Raw genomic sequence first — 19,843 nt, forward strand, 5'->3', positions numbered from 1 at the left:
ACAGAGGAGGAAGTGCTAGATGTTTTGAAATGCATAAAAGTGGATAAATCTCTAGGACCTAATCAGGTGTACCCTAGAACTCTATAGGAAAAAAGGGAAGTGATTGTTGGGCCTCTTACTGAGATATTTGTATCATCGATAGTCACAGGTGAGATGTTGGAAGACTGGAGGTTGGCTAACATGGTGCCAGTGTTTAAGAAGGGCGCTAAGGACAAGCCAGGGAACTATAGACCGGTGAGCCTGACGTCGGTGGTGGGCAAATTGTTGGAGGGAATCCTGAGGGACAGGATGTACATGTATTTAGAAAGGCAAGGACTGATTAGGGATAGTCAACATGGCTTTGTGCATGGGAAATCATGTCTCACAAACTTGATTGAGTTTTTTGGAGCCATAACAAAGACAATTGATGAGGGCAGAATGGTGGACATGATCTTAATGAACTTCAGTAAGGCATTCAACAAGGTTCCCCATGGGAGACTGGTTAGCAAGGTTAGAGCTCATGGAATACAGGGAGAAAAATGAATTTGGATACAGAACTGGCTCAAAGGTTGGAGGTTGTTTTTCAGACTGGAGGTCTGTGACCAGCGGAGTGCCATTAGGATCGGTGCTGGATCCACTGCTTTTCATCATTTATATAAATGATTTGGATGTAAGCATAAGAGGTAGAGTTAGTAAGTTTGCAGATGACACCAAAATTGGAGGTGTAGTCGACAACAAAGAAAGTTATCTCAGATAACAATGAGATCTTGATCAGATGGGCCAATGGGCTGAGAAGTGGCAGATGGAGTTTAATTTAAGTAAATATGAGGTGCTGTGTTTTGGGAAAGCAAAGCTTAGCAGGACTTATACACTTAATGGTAAGGTCCTCTGGAGTGTTGCTGAACAAAGAGACCTTAGAGTGCAGGTTCATAGCTCCTTGAAAGTTGAGTCGCAGTTAGATAGGATAGTGAAGAAAGCATATGGTATGCTTTCCTTTATTGGTCACAGTATTGAGTACAGAAGTTGGGAGGTCATGTTGCAGCTGTATAGGACATTGGTTAGGCCACTGTTGGAATATTCCGTGCAATTTTGGTCTCCTTCCTATCGGAAAGATGTTGTGAAACTTGAAAGGGTTCAGAAAAGATTTGGATGTTGCCAAGGTTGGAGGATTTGAGATATAGGGAGAGGTTGAATAGGCTGGGGCTGTTTTGCCTAGAGCGTCGGAAGCTAAGGAGTGACCTTTATAGAGGTTTACAAAACTATGAGGGGCATGGATAGGATAAATATGCAAAGTCTTTTCCCTGGGGTGGGGGAGTCCAGAACTAGAGGGCATAGGTTTAGGGTGAGAGGGGAAAGATATAAAAGAGACCTAAGGGGCAACTTTTTCACACAGAGGGTGGTACGTGTATGGAATAAACTGCCAGAGGATGTGGTGGAGGCTGGTACAATTACAACATTTAAGAGGCATTTGGATGGGTATATGAATAGGAAGGGTTTGGAGGGATATGGGTCGAGTGCTGGCAGGTGCGACTAGATTGGGTTGGGATATCTGGTTGACATGGACGGGTTGGACCGAAGGGTCTGTTTCCATGCTGTACATCTGCGTTGTATCAGTTGCACAACACTGAGATCTCTTGCTATAAATTACGTTTCTTATGATCCTGCTCCACAGCTACCTGATGAAGGAGCAGCACTCTGAAATCAAGTAGTTCCAAATAAACCTGTTGAACTATAACCTGGTGTTGTGTGATTTTTAACTTGGAAAGAAAGAGGAATTGTGACCTTGGTAATAGCCTGTTGTGTAGACTTTGAGTCGGAAGGTTCAAAGTGCCACTCCATTTATTTTAGCTCTAATCCTAGTTGACACTACAACACCATACTGTGTGAGTGAGCACTGTATTGTCAGAAGTACCATCTTTCAAATGAGACATTAAACAGGGGCTCAGTCTGTCCTCTGATATTAATTTAAAAATTCCCATGGCCACAATTAGGTGGGCAGCATGGTGGCTCAATGGTTAGCACTGCAGCTTCACAGCACCAGGGACCCAGGTTCAATTCCCACTTTGGGTGACGGTCTGTGTGGAGCTTGCGCATACTCCCCGTGTCTGCTTGGGTTTCTTCCGGGTGCTCCGGTTTCCTCCCACAATCCAAAGATGTGCAGGTTAGGTGAATTGGCCGTGCTAAATTGCCCATAATGTTAGCTACATTAGTCAAGTGTAAAGGTAGATGAATGGGTCTGGGTGGGTTGCTCTTTGGTGGGTCGGTGTGAACTTGTTGGGCTGAAGGGCCTGTTTCCGTACTGTAGGGAATCTAATCTAATCTCAAAAAGACAAGAGAGCTTTCCAAGCCAATGTTTTTCTTCAACCAAAAGCATAAAATCAAATTATTTAATGATTTACCATCATGCTGTATTTCAGAGCTTTCTGTATGCAAAATAGCTGATGCATTTCCTACAGTACAATTGTGACCGCCCTTCAAATTTACATCACTTGCTATAAAAAGCTTTGCAGCAATTGATGTTGGGAAAGGTGCTTTATAAATGGAGGTGTTCTTTCATTCTTGTGTCACTAAGTGGAGAGTGTTCTGGTGTTATTGGAGTAGAGTAGAGGAGTTCCCTCAGACAGCAAAACGTAGATTCTCTCGGCTCATTGAGTCTCTGTGATAATATGGGGCTGACGTGGTTTTCTGACACAACAGGCACTGGAGATGCGGTAAGTGCTACATAAATGCACATCCAGTATTTCTCACTAGAAGTGGTTAAATATTGAACAATATGTGCTGACATTGTACTGAACAAGCAACAACTTGTGCAAATACATTGTTCATCAAGCACAGATGTCACTCAGTCTATAGACACAAACCTTGAACTAAAGGGTCAATCCTTTTGCTTACTTCTGAACTGATATTTACAAGTTTCTGCCAGCCACGGACCTGGAGCCTGAGTGTTTGATAGCAGCTAGTCGTGCTTTTTCTGCTGTGAATTATGCGTGCCTAGTTTGTAATTACTGCTTCCGATTGTGAGCTATAATTATACCTCCTAATTGCACTCTGGGAGGGAGGATTCACTAAGCATTACACAATGTTTGTGTTTTCTTTCATCAAGAACTCTGAAGTTAGTTCTCTGATTTTTTTTAATATTCCCTCACTCTCCAGTTTTTGTTGGTTGAAATTTCTTTCTCTCCTTCTGTAGCCCTTGACTCCATTCACAGGTTAATTCCTGCAATGGTTGTCCTGAACTGACTGGATCCTAATGTCGTTATGTGGGATATCCCATACTGTTTTCGAAAACAGCTTGCCTGAATTCACAAAATATAATTTAATACTTCATGCTGTTAAATAGAAACAGCATTAATCCACGGTCTTGTTCTATGTTGCATGAACTTTATGGGCTATGATTAAGCACCCATTGTATTCAAAGTGGGCAGTGAGGAACTAGTGGAGATCATGGGGAAATTCAGTATAGGTCAGTACATGATAGGATCATGTGCCTAGGATTTTATTGGAATGCAGCATCTCATGGCAAATGAGACATTTTCCATGAACTGTCTCATTTTCAATGTCTCCAACTCGAGACTTTTTCAATCAGTCTTCAACTTAAGTAATTATTTGTCCTTCATCTTGCTGGGAGAATTAGCTGATGATGGCGTGGCTGGAGAACTGGGACCTCAGAGGGTGATAACACCAATCGTACATCTCCTTTGTCACTGACCTTTAAGGATTGAGAGGGAGTCGGGTGATTTTGAATCAAATCTAATTCAGCAATGGCAAAGAGGAAAAGCAAGACAGGAAAGACAATTAGGAAAATAATTAAACCTTTTAATCTTTTGGTCATCACTGACAACAATTTTCTACCTGTGGGGATAAAATCAGATAGCTTAGATGCTAAATTGTTTCCCTTCTGGGCAGTAATAATTATTGTTATCAAAAATCTTCTTGCACAGTGAATTGGCACAGTGAATCCAGCTGAATTGGCTGGATAGCTGGTTTTCAATGCAGTACGATGCTAACTGCATGGGTTCAATTCACCGCCATGAAGAATTCTCTTTCATAACCTCTGTGGTGACCCTGTGGCTAAATAACCATCAGTTATCTTTCTGTAATATGAGAGCAGCCATCTGGTCTGTGAAGACAATGGCAACTTTACCTTACTTGCACTGCTAATTACCAGCTCTAACTTTCTTCAACATTTTAATTTAGATAAATTAAAGGTGCTGCATTTTGGGAAAGCAAATCTTAGCAGGACTTATACACTTAATGATAAGGTTCTAGGAAGTGTTGCTGAACAAAGAAACCTTGGAGTGCGGGTTCATAGCTCTTTGAAAGTGAGTTGCAGGTAGATAGGATAGTGAAGAAGGCGTTTGGTATGCTTTCCTTTTATTGGTCAGAGCATTGAATACAGGAGTTGGGGGTCATGTTGAGGCTGTACAGACATTGGTTAGGCCACTGTTGGAATATTGCATGCAATTCAGATCTCCTTCCTATCGGAAAGATGTTGTGAAACTTGAAAGGGTTCAGAAAAGATTTACAAGGATGTTGTCAGGGTTGGAGGATTTGAGCTATGGGGAGAGGTTGAATAGGCTGAGGCTATATTCTCTGGAGCATCAAAGGCTGAGGGGTGTCCTTATAGAGGTTTATAAAATCATGAGGGGCATGGATAGAATAATAGACAACGTCTTTTCCCTGGGGTGGGGGAGTCCAGGACTCGAGGGCATAGGTTTAGAGTGAGAGGGGAAAGATATAAAAGGGACCTAAGGGGCAACTTTTTCACACACAGGGTGGTGCGCGTATGGAATAAGATGTCAGAGGAAGTGGTGGAGGCTGGTACAATTGCAACATTTAAAAGGCATCTGGATGGGTACACGAATTGGAAGGGTTTAGAGGGATATGGGCCAGGTGCTGGCAATGGGACTAGATTGGGTTGGGATATCTGGTCAACATGGATGAGTTGGACGTTCAGAGTATTGAATACAGGAGTTGGGAGGTCATCTTGCGGCTGTACAGGACATTGGTTAGGCCACTGTTGGAATATTGCGTGCAGTTCTGGTCTCCTTCCTATCAGAAAGATGTTGTGAAACTTGAAAGGGTTCAGAAAAGATTTACAAGGTTGTTGCCAGGGTTGGAGGATTTGAGCTACAGGGAGAGGCTGGACAGGCTGGAGCTGTTTTCCCTGGAGCGTCGGAGGCTGAGGGGTGACCTTATAGAGGTTTACAAAATTATGAGGGGCATGGATAGGATAAATAGGCAAAGTCCTTTCCCTGGGGTCGGGGAGTCCAGAACTAGAGGGATTAGGTTAAGGGTGAGAGGGGAAAGATATAAAAGAGACCTAAGGGGAAACTTTTTCACGCAGAGGGTGGTACGTGTATGGAATGAGCTGCCAGAGGATGTGGTGGAGGCTGGTACAATTGCAACATTTAAGAGGCATTTGGATGGGTATATGAATAGGAAGGGTTTGGAGGGATATGGGCCGGATGCTGGCAGGTGAGACTAGATTGGGTTGGGATATCTGGTCGGCATGGACGGGTTGGACTGAAGGGTCTGGTTCCATGATGTACATCTCTATGACTCTATTTAGTGAGAAATTGACATGCAAATTCAATCTTTTTGTTTAAATGAGGTGACCAAGGTTAAGAAGTAAATTGTGCGAAGGTAATGATGGAGCAGGCCAAAGCAGAAAGTGATGGAGAGTCTCAATGTGAAGTGAACCTTTATTTGTCGAATTCACTGACTGATTTGCCCATAAACAATGGTGTGTGTAATATCAGTTGCAAAGAGATTTGTCCAGAATTGCATTCTACTTTTCGTTTCATTTCCGTAATATTTTCATTCTGCCACAGTCTCTGGCTTTGGAATTCTCTGCAGCCAACCTGTCCCAGGATAGTAGCTGCAACCAGTGAGGATTCAGATTGTCCAAACCTCCTATTTTCTCCCCAAATCTGAGATCCAGTGAGTTCAGCTTAGTGTCTCCTTGGGCCAGTACTGCAGGGACCGAGGTTCAGGGAAGGGCTGTCCTATAATGGTTCTTCAATACATGCTGCAGTGACAACAGCTTACTATTTTAGATGCTTTAAGGTCCCGTTGACTGCTGAGGCCATGTAAACATGCATGCTTTGCAAAGGTAAAACCATTTCTTTAATCCATTTCAGGATACAGGAGTTTCTGATAAGACCACCATTTATTACTTAGCCTTAGTTGCCTTGAGAAGGTGGCAGTGGCCCTGCCTACTTTTAGCTATTGTCAACTGAGTGGCTATTTCAGAGGAGTACATTGTTGGATTGGAGTCAGGGTTCTCAACCCAGACAGGAAGAGGACCGCATTTCTTCCCTAATGAAACAGAAGTGGCCCTGTTGGCTTTAATGCCAATCCAGTAGTTTAGTCACTTTTTACTGAGGCCACCTTTTTAATTTCCAGGCTTGTATAGAAGTTAGTCTATAAGTTTGAAACCACCACAGTTGGATTTGAACTTGTGTTCGAGTACAGTGCCATAACCTGACAGTGTACCCATACCTCAGATTCCTCACTCTTACACTGCTGCCTCTCTCTTTGGACAATGACCTGGCCCGATTGATTCCCTGATGAGGTGGAGTGTTATTTGCAGTTGTGTGAGCTTAGGTGTGATGGAAGTCCAAAATTGCAAAACCAGGCCACCTCCCCCCTCCCCAAAACCCTCAGTCTCCGGTTTTAACTGAACACTGGAATGGCTTGATGGTGAATTAAATTTATCACGCTGAGTTCAGGATACAGAGGGAGCCAGCGTAGTGAGTAACACACCCATCCCTACTCAAGTTATGAAACTTGAGATGACTAACATGGTTCTGTGATCAATTACCTCAGCTAATAACAATGTGCCATATTCCAACTCAGGCTGCCTTTGGCCATTCACAGGGCAACACATGAAACGTTTCCCGAGCCTGGCTGCTTTATGACGTTTCACTCTGGGAGCTCTTTACAAAGAGGCAAGGGATGCTTAGGTTATGCGAGTTGGCTAAAGAGAGTTTAATTGACAAGAAATAAAGGTAACATTAAGATCTGAAACCTGAGGGGAAAGGAAATGCTGAACTTTAGATTTTGAATTTTGCTTTTACAACGAGACGGTAAGTCCACAACTACTTTGAAGCAAATGAAGTGAGTGATTATGTGGCATAAAGGTTGTTGCAATCTGTTTCTCATTTTATTGGCTTGGTCCTGTATCTTAACAGCTGTGGTAGTTCATCAAGGAAGGGGCTAGTTCGGAAGAGGCTTTTATGAAAACTGTAGTTAAACTTTCACTTATTGATGGCGGATTGCGTTGTCAAAAAGCGTGAACTCACGCAGGCGACAGCCTGTCGTGTGTGGTTTCTGGGCAGGTGTAGAAAGCCCAATACTTTGCGGTTTAAAAATATCACGGTGTTGAGAGAGCGGATGAGACTGTTCGAATGCTTGTTGTTTTCAGAATGAGCTGTGCTTTAGTTCAGAGAAAAGTCTGAGGCGGTTTAACAGGCGACTTTCCCAGCCCCCAGCATATTTTGACAAAGCTGTACATCATGTTTCAGCTTTAAAAGGAAGACTCACACTTTGGCATGTCCCGAAACATTCTGTCAGTGATGTACCTTTGAAGCGTAGTCGCTGTAGTAATCTCGGAAACATGGCAGTCGGGGTTTTTTTTGCAGAACTCACCAGGCTCTCCCAGTCAGCAGTGTGACAGTGGCAAGATAATCTCTTTTACATTGTTGAGCGATAGGTTATTGGTCCCAGGACTTGGGGGTGAGCTGTCTTGTGCTTTGTAATAGTTACCAGGTTAGTCTTTATATCTGTGTGAGCAGGCAAGTTCTTGCTTTTATGCCCTCGGAACAGTGTCTATTTGTGGAAAGATGCCTGAAATGTATAAACATATCCAGAAATTCTTGATTCCAGAAGTATTCATTTTAAACGAATGACGACAATTCAATAGTTGATTGGCGGCAAAGTATTTTGGGATCTTTCTGTGTCTGTGCTGAATCAACGTGAAATTCCCTTCTTTCTGAGATACATTCCGATGGGGAGAGAGTCCTGGGTATGGCTGTCGATAATTGTTTATGCAACTGCTTTAGATTGCTGGCGGACTTTCATGAGTTTCAGGCACCTTTTCAACTCTGCCTCGCTAAAGAAGCAAGTTGAGGGAAGAGTTAATGAGCCAAAGGAAGTTACTTTGTCATGAGTTTCCTTTAGCTGAAGTATTGTAACAAGTTCTTCAGCTCTAGGGAGGCGGGGTGAACAGCAAGGACCTTTTCAAGTGATTTCAAAGGAGTCCCGTCTATTTTCTTAATGGATTTGTGATGAGGGGATTCACCTGAGTTGTTGGATTATTTGAGAAGACTGTTCAGGTAAAACGTAATAGTGTCGAAAGTTAACATCATGTCATGGACGGAGGTGCAAAGTTGGAGGTATAATACCTTGAAGTCAGTACTGAGAGAGCCCTGTGGGTCAGTGCTAAGGGAGAGTAGCACTGTCGTTGGGTCAGTACTGAGGGACCAGTGCACCGTTCTAAATGATGTGTTAAACTGCATCCCCTTCAGAGAACCATAGCATCCATGCAGTGTGGAAGAGAGTCCACTTGGCCCATCGAGCCTGTACCGTCCCTCCAAAGAGCATCTCACCCTCCCATCCTATCCACATTTCCCATGTGCTAATCTACCTAGTCTGCACATCTTTGGGCTGTGGGAGGAGCACCCGGTGGAAACCCGCACACAGAGAGAATGTACGAACTCCGCACAGTGTGTGTGTGTGTGGAATCAAACCAGGTCCCTGCTAACCACTGAGCCACAGTGCCACTCAGCTCCAGGGGAATGTAAAGGATCCCATGGTCGTTATATTGAAGAAGATCAAGCGAGTTGGCCCCAATCAATGTCCTTCAACATAATTATAATCTAATATTTTGCATTTGTCTCATTGCTGTTTGTTGGATCTTGCTGTGCCTCGCTGCCATGATTCCTACATTACAGAAGTATCTACACTTCAAGGCATACTCAGTTGGCGGTGAATTGCTTTGGGTGGCCTGAGGTTGTCAGCGGTGCTATAGAAATGCAAGTTCTTGATGCAGTGTGTTTTGATGTCAGCACACAGTGAAATGTCAGAGTAGAAACAAGTAACACCTTGGGCAAGCCCCCCCCCCCCACCTGTAAAGTTTAAGGCAGCATAAATCATCCAAGGGGATTCTTGGACAAACCCCCGTGATGTGAAACTAAATTCCCTGTCTCTGCTCCTTGTCCGGAGACACACTTGTAAAGGAACTTTGCTCACCAAAATCACCGAGGAGCTTGAAAGTGGAAAAGAAAAACTTCTGCGGATATTAAATTTTGGAAGGCGTGCAAAGTTAATTTGACTTGGTTACATTGATTGAATAAGCGGATCTCCCCCTCTGTGAATAGTTTGTTTTAATATGTGATAAGATGTTTTCTCTCACAAATGAAAACAATCTTCAGCATGCAAAAAGCTTTAACCACTTGTAAGATCGCCTTACCCGAGTTCCTTCTTGCTGGATTAATTGTGCCTTTGTTTTGGAAACTTTTCAGGTTCACAATGTCTGGAACTAAACGTTAATTCGTGCTGTCAGTAAACAAGTGGGGACCACAATCAGACCATGGGTGAAAATGATAATGACAAAACCAGCCAAGCTGGACAGCTCTTTGAGAACTTTGTTCAAGCCCCAACATTCAAAGGCACACTCCAGGCATTCCACATCCTCTGCCGTTATCTGGACCTTGACCCTTTGGATCATCAGATGTTCTACTCCGTGCTGAAGTCAAAAGTCAACACATGGAAAGCGAAGGCGCTTTGGAGCAAGCTGGACAAACATGCCAACCACAAGGAATACAAGAAGGGCAAAGCCTGCACCAACACACAGGTGAGCAGAGTTTAACCTGAGCAACCTCCAATGACCCAATAAGGGTTCCGAAAACAGGAGGTGGGATAGACCACTTTGAGATGTAAATGGACCTCTCCTCAAGCACTGAGCCCCTCTGTTTCAAATCCACTTTTGTAACCACCCGCCTCAGGATAGAACCACCTTAAGTCCCCTATCTGCGCCATAGGCTGATGGCTCACCTTCCACAGCAACTCCACCTTCCCGCAATTTCCGACGTAATAATAAATCTATCGACCTCTATCTTGTAGATTCACCAACTGCACACATGCCGCTGTTTGAGTTAGACTCTTCTGCGTGAAGATATTTCCCCCTCCCCTCACCCCTGAACAGCTGACCAGCGATCCAGAGAGACTAATAGCCCCGGTTCTCGTTACTCCAGCCAATCTACTCTGTCAAGCCCCCTAAGAATTTTCCATGTTCTATTGAGGGGGCACGGTGGCTCAGTGGTTAGCACAGCCGCCTCACAGCACCAGTAAACTGCCTCGGACGACTGTCTGTACAGAGTTTTTATGTTCTTCCCGTGTCTGCGTGGGTTTCCTCTGGGTGCTCCAGTTTTCTCCAATGATGTGCAGGTTAGCTGGATTGGCCATGGGAAATGCAGGGCAACAGGGATAGGGGAAGGGTTGAATGTGGATGGGATACTCTTCAGTGAGTCCATGTGGATTTGTTGGACTGAATGGGCTGTTTCCACATGTAGGGATTCTATTCTATGATAGACCATCTCTCATTTTGCTGAAATCTAAGGAATGTAGGCCTAGTTCACTCAATCTGACCTCTTACAGTCCCCTCCCACCCCACCCAACCAATGTTGTATTCCTTCTAAGACAAGTACAGTTTGTCCTTTCCTGTATAAAGTCAACGGAACATGTTTCAGTGCTGCTACTAAACAATTCAGGGTATAGTTGTCACCACAATGCAGTCTCATCACAGCATTGGGCTTGTGACTGTGTATAAACGGAAAATTCTGAGTGGGTTAGGCAGTACCTGTGGAGAGAAACAGACTTAAACTTCAGGCTGCTGGCCCTCAGGTCAGCAAAATGTTTGAGATACAACGGGTTTTCAGCAAGTGCAAAGACAGGGGAAGGGACAGAACCAAAGGAAAGGTTTTTGTGAAAAAGCAGAATGGACTAAATGGTAAAGGAGATGGTGGGACAAGGCAAAAGGTGATCGTAAATGGGGCAAGTAAAGAAACAAAAATGGGGATCTAGGGGCAGTAAGAAATGTAGTAACACTGAAATTATTACCACCATCTGCTGCTCAAGACAATAGAATCAGTTGTTAGGATCTGAAGATGTTGAAGTCACATTATCCAGAAGGTTATAATGTATTTAATAGAAAGACCTTTTTAAGTAATTTCAATGGACTGATCGAGTTTACAAAGGACTGAACATTGCTTCATTAATAACTCTACTGTGAGTAGGTTTAAACCCCTAACAGTTCAATACCAACTCAGAGGGAGCACTGGTGCATCATCCTTTGGAGGAGATGTCACACCAAGAGCCCGTTCAGGCGGCTGTTAACGATTGAAGGTGGTAATAGATCTCCTCTTCTCTGGAGCAGTGTCAAATGTGCAGGGTGGCACCATGGTCATCACTGCTGCCTCTCAGCACTAGGTACCTGGGCATGATTCCTGCCTCGAGTGATTGTTGGTGTGGAGGTTGCACATTCTCCCTGTGTCTGTGTGGGTTTCTCTGGTGCATTAGTATCCTCCTACAGTCCAAAGATGTGTGGGTTACATGGATTGACCATGGTAAATTACCTGTAGTGTCCAGGGCTGTGAAGGCTTAGGTGGATTAGCCATGGGGAAAACAGGATTATGGGGATAGTGTGGGGGGAGGGGGAAGGGGCTGGGTCTGGTTGGGATGCTGGTCAGACGGTCAGTGTAGACTTTATAAGCCAGATGGCCTCTTTCTGCACTACAGGGATTCTGAGGTTCTAAATGCACTCCTGAAATCCAGGTAGAAAACATTTGCTGTCTTATATGTATTCAGCAAATTTGTTGAAGTCGCAAATAAAACACAATAACCTGCTTAATACCTTGATCCTTGGAGACCCTTCTCCAATCGGACCCTGCCTTTCAACACCAATCTTTCAATGAAATCCCGTACCATGTCCCCATACAGAGATTCACAAATCCATAGTTTACCTGTGTTTATATGAAAGGGGTGAGCCACATTTCTACTAATCTACTGTTTGACTTCAATGATCTCCGATGAGCGGCTACTCCACATGAACCCCTGCAGAGTTTTTCATCTTCTTGGGAAGTGTTCTTGGGATGTGATAGGAATAAAACATTCCTGCACAGACTTTGTTGCCTCACTCCCCTGAGAGTTGAGTGCCAGAAATAATCAATGTTCAGTTCACTCTTTCTTTCGTTGAATGTGATCCAGCCTTTTCTCTTCCAAGTTTGTGGTCAGTGGGAGAAAAGTTTAACTGCTAGTTGCTTTTAACAGCTTTGCTGCAATTCCTGGAATTAGAATAGCAGCTGAGAAGCAGTAATCCGTAGATGAATGCATTTCCTTGGAAATTTTACTTGCTTCTTCAGACCCTCCTTAAAATCTACCTCTCTGTCCGAATGTTTGGGCCTCTCTTCATTTCTCCTCATTGCTTGAATTTTTTCTGGATGTGTTTCCATGAAGTGTCTTGGGGACCTTGCATGCCTACGATAATGGTGCTATGTAAATGCAATTCATTGTGATTCCAAGGGGTGGTCTTGGAGTGCTTAAAAACTGATGGTAGCTTCCCATTTCTGCCCATTGATAGTTTAACACAGATGCAATGTTTAGTGGAAATCATCAAAATACTGACGGGGAAGGAGACAGCTAAAGGTTCTTCACTTGCATCATGATGGTGAGACTGGAGAGGACGCAAGTGAAAAACCTTTAGCTGTCTCCTTCCCTGTCAGTATTTTTGATCACTTCCACTAAACATTGCATCTGTGTTAAACTATAAACAGGCAGAAATAGGAAGCTACCATCAGTTTCCATTATTTATGTTTTAGTACAGACCTGGCCTAGCAATAGTAGATCCTTCTAAATATGGTAAACCATTATTTGTCACTGGCTAGGCCTCAGTTGGATTGTTGTATTCAGCTGTAGACACCTCACTGTAGAAAAGAGGTGAAGATCTTGGAGACAGAGCAGTGGAGGTTGATTGGGATGGTACCAGGGATTAAGGAATTCAGTAATGCAAGGAGACCGAAGCAGCCAGGATTATTCTCCTTAGAGCAGAGGAGGTTACAAACTATTCTGAAAAAGGTTCAAATTTTTAAAATATTCAATCTAATTTTCGAATCAACATGTTCAGATTTGTTATTGCACATCTCTGGACCAGGTGGGACTTGAACCCTGGCCTTTCAGTCCAGAGATAGGGATACTACCACTGTTCCGCAAGAGGCCTGAAGGTGACTTCATCCTGATCGGAAATGTTAACTTTGTTTTCTTCCACATATGTTGCCTGCCCTTAGGAGCATTGACACTACTTTCTGTTACCATGTAAAGTTTAACAGACGTGCTCAAAATTCAGAATGATTTTCAAGGGAATAAACTGTTTCCAATGACAGGACGGTTAATAAGCAGAGGATAGAAGTATAAGGGTAACTGACCAAAGAACCAGAGGAGAGATTAAACCAATTTTTTTTTAAACACAGTAAGTTGAGATCTGGAATGTGCTGTATGAAAAGATGGTGGAAACTGATTCAACAGCAATGTTGAAAGGGGATTTGGTAAATACCTGAAAAGAGAAAAGTTGTAGGACAAACGGAAAGAGCAGGGAACACAGTCACGATGGACTGAATAGCCACTTTCTGTGCCATGTGATGATAGAGGGAAATATTTAATGGAGCACAAGTAGAGCAAGTAGACTAGAATTGTTACCTGTGTGATAGGGATGGCTCAAGTCAAAAAGTTAGAATCAGAATAACCTCTAGATTTATTCTAGTGGACACAACAGAGACGAATTTAGACTCCGGTTCCTAAATCTTGCATTGGTCCTTAAAACAAGAACGAGTGCACAGGCTCTGCATGAAGAACGTAGAGTTGATAGAAGCCAGATTTACTCATGGAAAGACAGAGCAGTGACCCAGCAAAGTGGTGAGATAACCTCTGCATTCTGGGGATGTGGATTGGCACCTTAAATGGGCACAGTGGTAGAATGGCAGTGGTGTAGAGTTAGGTCCTACTTTCATTCCTTGCATTCTTGCCTCTGTGTTATTTTGAGCTGATATGACTATATCAGGGACTGAATTCCGACAAACCTTGTACTGTGAGGATCCAGAAATGAGTGTCAGATGATGGTGCAGAGCTAGTAGCACCACAACCGGACATCTCCCTCTGGCTGCGAGTGAAGGCTGTTATTTATTTCCATTAGAAAAATGAAAGTCACCACTTGCCTTTCACAACCCTGTGACATTCCCGTGAAGTGCTTTAGATGCTAGTCATGATTTGGTGAATAGGAGTCTCGTCTCTGATTCAGGCAATTCAAATCCAACTCTAGGACCTAAGCACAGTAATCTAGGCTAGCAGTTCATAAGTGCTGTATGGAGGATGCACTGCATAGTCAAAGATGCTGTCCTTCAGATATGACATTAAGCCAGTGCCCTTTCTGGGCTCTCAAGTGGTCAGAAAGTGTTCCATGGCTCCAGTTCAAAGGAGTACAGGGGATATCTTCCTCATCGACATCACTTAAATGGATGATTCAATTAGATCATGGCTTCACTGTATGTTAACTTTATCTACCTGCCTTGGTTCTATATTCCTTAACACTCTTACCAATAAAAGTATATCTATCTTGGTTCTAAATTTTTAGATGACCCCCTTGCATTCTCAATCCCCTTCCAACAACACCCTTCATACAACACTTATGCAGTGCATCCTCCATACAGCACTTATGACACCATCCAGGACAATGCAACCTGCTTGTTTGGCACCACATCTACAAACATTCAATCCCTCCACTACCGGCATTCAGTAGCAGCAGTGTCTACTATCTGCAAGATGCACTGCAGAAATTCATCAAAGATCCTTAGATGCCACCTTCCAAACCCACGACCACTTCTTTCGACAAGGATAAGGGCAGCAGGTATTTGGGAATACCACCACCTACGAGTTTCCCTCCAAGTTACTCACCACTCTGACTAGGAAATATACTGCCGTTCCTTCACAGTCGTTGGGTAAAAATCCTGGAATTACTTCTGCACTGGCATTGTGGGTCCACCCACAACAAGTGGACTGCAGCGATTCAAGAAGGGAGCTCACCACCACCTTCCCAAGGGCAAATAGGGATGGGTTATCAATGCTGGCCAGCCACAGATGCTCCAAGTCCCACAAATGAAAAAATAGTTCTAATTGTGAGACTGAGTTCCAGATTTACACTTTGCAGAAACAGGTGTTTCCTGAGATCACCACCAAATGATGTAGCCCTTGTTCAAGGAAGCATTTTAACCTAGCTCACCTGGGATTCAAGCAGGTAGCAGTAGGACAGCTACGATGGCTTCCTCTGAATTCTTGATACAATGAACTAGCAGGTTGCTCCTGTAACATAAAAATATAGAAAAAAGAACAGAAACAGACCATTCAGCCATTTGAGCCTGCTTTGCCATTCATTATAATCACGGCTAATCACCCAACTCAATAACCTGTTTCCAACACGTCCTTTGATTCCCTTTAGTGCCTAGTGCCATATTCAACTCCTTGAAATCATACAATAGTTTGGTCTGACTGCGCTCCACAGCCTCACAGTGCTGTGGGTGAAGGAATTTCTCCTCGACTCAGTCCTAAATGGTTTACCCTGTATTCTCTATTCCAAGAACATCCTTCCTCACATAAGGAGACCAAAACTACATGCAGGTATGGCCTCACCAATACCCTATATAATTGCAGCAAGAGATTCCTACTCCTGTACTCAAATCCTCTTGCAATGAAGGCCAACATATCACCTGCATGTTTATCTTCGGTGATGTGTCTGAGGTCACCGAGGTCTCGTTTCATATTCCGCTTTCCCCCCCACCCCACCCCTCAATTTACAGCCATTCAGATAATAATCCACCTTCATCTTTTTGCTACAGAAATAGATGGCACAGTGGTTAGCACTGCTGCCTCACAGCGCCTGTAGACCCGGGTTCAATTCCCGACTCAGGCGACTGACTGTGTGGAGTTTGCACGTTCTCCCCGTGTCTGCGTGGGTTTCCTCCGGGTGCTCCGGTTTCCTCCCACAGTCACAAAGATGTGCGGGTCAGGTGAATTGGCCAAGCTAAATTGCCCGTAGTGTTAGGTAGGGGGTAAATGTAGGGGTATGGGTGGGTTGCGCTTCGGCGGGTCGGTGTGGACTTGTTGGGCCGAAGGGCCTGTTTCCACACTGTAAGTCTAATCTAATCTAATCTAGATAACCTCATACTTATCTACATTATACTTCACCTGCAATGTATTTGTCCACTCGCTCAGCTTTTCTAAATCACACTGAAGCATCTCTGCATCATCCTTACAGCTCACCCTCCCACCCAGCTTAGTGACATATGCAAACTTGGAGATATTGCACTTAGTTCCCTCATCTGAATCATTCATACGATTATGAAAGGCTGGGATCCTTACACTGATTCCTGTGGTACCCCACTCATTACTATGTGCCATTTGGAAAAAGCCCTGTTTACCCTACTCTGTTTCCTGTCTGCCAGCTAATCTTGTATCAATGTCAATACATTGCCCCCACTCCCATGGGTTTTAATTTTACATGCTAATTTCTTATGTGGAACATTGCCAAAAGTCTTCTGAAAGTCCAAATAAACCACATCCATTGAGTCCTCTCATCAACTCTGAGTTACATCCTCAAAGAGTTCCAGTAGATTTGCCAAGCCCAACTTTCCTTTTTGTAAGTCCATGCTGATTCTATCCAACTCCGCCATGGTTTTCCAATTGCACAGCTATTAAATCTTTAAGAATGGCCTCTAAAAATTTCCCTAGTACCAATGTCAGGCTGATTGGTCTATAATTCCTGGTTTTCTCTGTCTTTTAAAACAGTAGAGTTACATTAGTTACTCTCCAGTCTGTAGGAACTGATCCTCAGTCTATAGCATCTTGGAAGATGACCACCAATACCTCCACAGTTTCTGGAGCTACCTCTTTAAGTACTCTGGAATGAAGATAATTCCTGGTATTCCCATAGGTCAGAAGGTCATTAGTTAGAGCACCCCATCCAGAGAAATAATCCAGTCCGACATCTGCAGTGCAGGACCAAGCATTGCCATCATTCAGTTGAGATGTTAATCAAGGCCCATCTGTCCCATGTAAAATAACATAGAGTACATCTTATAGAAGAACAAGGGTGTTCTTCCTGGGGCCAAGGCCAATATTTATCATTCATCCAACATCACTTTTAAAATCAGATTAACTGATTACTATCTCACTTCTGCTTGTTGGAGCTTTCATAGTGCAATTGCCTGTCACACTTCCTGTTTTACAACAGTGACCATGTTTCAACAGTATTTTGTCAGCTGTAAAATGCACCAGGATGTTGATGTGAAAGATGCTGAATAAATACTTTTTTTCTCTCTCATTTAGAGTCAAACAACAGGGAAGCAGACTCTTTGGTCCAACCATTCCATGCCAACCATAATCTCAAACTAAACTAGTCCTACTGCCTTCACTTGACCCATATCCCTCTATATATTTCTTATTCATGTATTTGTATAAATGACTTTTAAATATTGTAATTGTACCCTCTTCCACCATTTCCTCTCAAAGTTCATTCCACACTCAAACCAGTCTGTGTAAAACAAAAATTGCCCCTCATGTCCTGTTTTTAAACCTTTCTTCTCTCACTTAAAAATATGCACCTTGGTCTTGAATTCCCCCACCCTAGGGAAAAGACACCTGCTATTCACCTTATCTATGCCCCACATAATTTAAAAAACCCAGTTAGACCACTGTTGGAATATTGTGTGCAATTCTAGTCTCCTTCCCATCGGAAAGATGTTGTGAAACTTGAAAGGGTTCAGAAAAGATTTACAAGGATGTTGCCAGGGTTGGAGGATCTGAGCTATTGGAGAGGCTGAACAGGCTGGGGCTGTTTTCCCTGGAGCGTCGGAGGCTGAGGGGTGACCTTATAGAGGTTTACAAAATTGAGGGGCATGGATCGGATAAATAGACAAAGTCTTTTCCCTGGGGTTGGGGAGTCCAGAACTAGAGGGCATAGGTTTAGGTTGAGAGGGGAAAGATATAAAAGAGACTTAAGGGGCAACTTTTTCATGCAGAGGGTGGTACGTGTATGGAATGAGCTGCCAGAGGATGTGGTGGAGGCTGGTACAGTTGCAACACTTAAAAGGCATTTGGATGGGTATATGAATAGGAAGGGTTTGGATGGATATGGGCCGGGTGCTGGCAGGTGGGACTAGATTGGGTTGGGATATCTGGTTGGCATGGATGGGTTGGACCGAAGGGCCTGTTTCCATGCTGTACATCTCTATGACTCTATAAAGTCACCCTTCAAACTCCTATGCTCCAGTGAAAAAGTTTCAGCCTCTCCTTATCTCAAACCTTTCATTTCTTGCAACATTATGGTAAATCTCTTCTGAACCCTCTGCAGTTTGATAATATCCTTCCTATAACAGGGCGATCAGAACTGGACACAGTACTCCAGAAGTGGCCTCACCAGCATCCTGTAAAATCAACATGATACCCTAACCCCTATTCTCAAAGGTCTAAGCAATGAAGGCAAATGTGCTAAATGCCTGCTTAACCTCCCTGTCTAAATGTGATGCAAACTTCAAAGAATTATGTCCCTGAACCCTTAGGTCTCTCTGTTCTACAACACTACACAAGGCCCTATGTTTAATTGTTTAAAATACAATACCTCGCATTTATCCAAATTAAATTCCATTTGCTGCTACTCAGCCCATTGACCAAATTGATCAAGATCTCTTTGATAACCTTGAAGTTACCTAGAGAAGAGAGATAGCGCTGTATTTTCAATGACATTCAGGCACTGGTTTTATAAAAGGGCTCTGACAGGTGCTCTGTACCACAGGGTTTCAGCTGTGATTACCCAGTCTCTGTAACTGTTTGACAACAAACAGTCCACTGCACGTTTTCCTTTGCCTTCACAAACAGGGTGACCCTCAATGAAATAACCACAATGCACTGATGTGAAATGATTTGAGGACAGACCAGAGGAGAGATGGGAATTTAATTTTAGATGCAGTGAGTTCTTGTAATTTTCAATGAACTGTCTGCAAGGACGAAGGAAGCAGATTAAATTGCAACTTATAAAAGGAAATCAAATACATTCTTTTGAGAAAAGTATGGGACTAAGATTTGTTGACAATTTGTGAACCCTTGCTTTCCCTCAATATATCCCGATTTTCATGAATTACCTTAATTATCCATTATGCCAGCCACAGGAAGTTAAGACAAGTCATTAACAGAGTAAGGATCCTTCAAATGTAGTCTGATTTTTTTTTTAATGGTTGCCAATTAATCTCCCTGGCTTCAGCCTGAACAATTAAAATTATGAAATCTCATTCCAATTGTTTAGTTTTTTTTGTTAGATTTACAAGAGGTTCACTTTCCCTTTTACTCTTTTCTTTTTCCCTTGATCCAATCTTTCTTTCCCTCTTCCTGGCCTTCTTTCTGAATTAAATAGTGGGCGGCACGGTGGCACAGTGGTTAGCACTGCTGCCTCATGGCGCCAGAGACCCGGGTTCAATTCCTGACTCAGGCGACTGACTGTATGGAGTTTGCATGTTCTCCCGTGTCTGCGTGGGTTTCCTCTGGGTGCTCCAGTTTCCTCCCACAGTCCAAAGGTGTGTGGGTCAGGTGAATTGGCCATGCTAAATTGCCCGTAGTGTTAGGTAATGGGTAAATGTAGGGGTATGGGTGGGTTGTGCTTCGGCGGGTCAGTGTGGACTTGTTGGGCCGAAGGGCCTGTTTCCACACTGTTTGTAATCTAAACTCAACTGCAGTTAATCCAATTTCCTCTTCCATCATTCTGCTG

The 19,843-nt window shown here is 43.4% G+C and overlaps 1 protein-coding gene across 10 annotated transcripts in view; it reads left to right on the plus strand.

The window, feature by feature from the left end:
- The window catches only part of mical2a (microtubule associated monooxygenase, calponin and LIM domain containing 2a), a 296,251-nt gene that overhangs the window by 59,924 nt on the left and 216,484 nt on the right, over window positions 1-19,843 (plus strand). For 7 of the 10 annotated variants that reach the window (XM_060838999.1, XM_060839005.1, XM_060839007.1 and 4 more), the window contains exon 2: window positions 9,507-9,838. In XM_060838999.1, the coding sequence (XP_060694982.1) occupies window positions 9,575-9,838 (264 nt within the window). In that variant the 5' untranslated portion in view covers window positions 9,507-9,574. Of the gene's footprint in view, window positions 1-6,834; window positions 7,071-7,641; window positions 7,720-8,176; window positions 8,319-9,506; window positions 9,839-19,843 lie in introns of those variants that run through there. The other 3 variants (XM_060839001.1, XM_060839003.1, XM_060839000.1) reach the window with 3 other exon arrangements.

Source organism: Hemiscyllium ocellatum, chromosome 18 (assembly GCF_020745735.1).
Source record: "Hemiscyllium ocellatum isolate sHemOce1 chromosome 18, sHemOce1.pat.X.cur, whole genome shotgun sequence".
NCBI lineage: Eukaryota > Metazoa > Chordata > Chondrichthyes > Orectolobiformes > Hemiscylliidae > Hemiscyllium > Hemiscyllium ocellatum.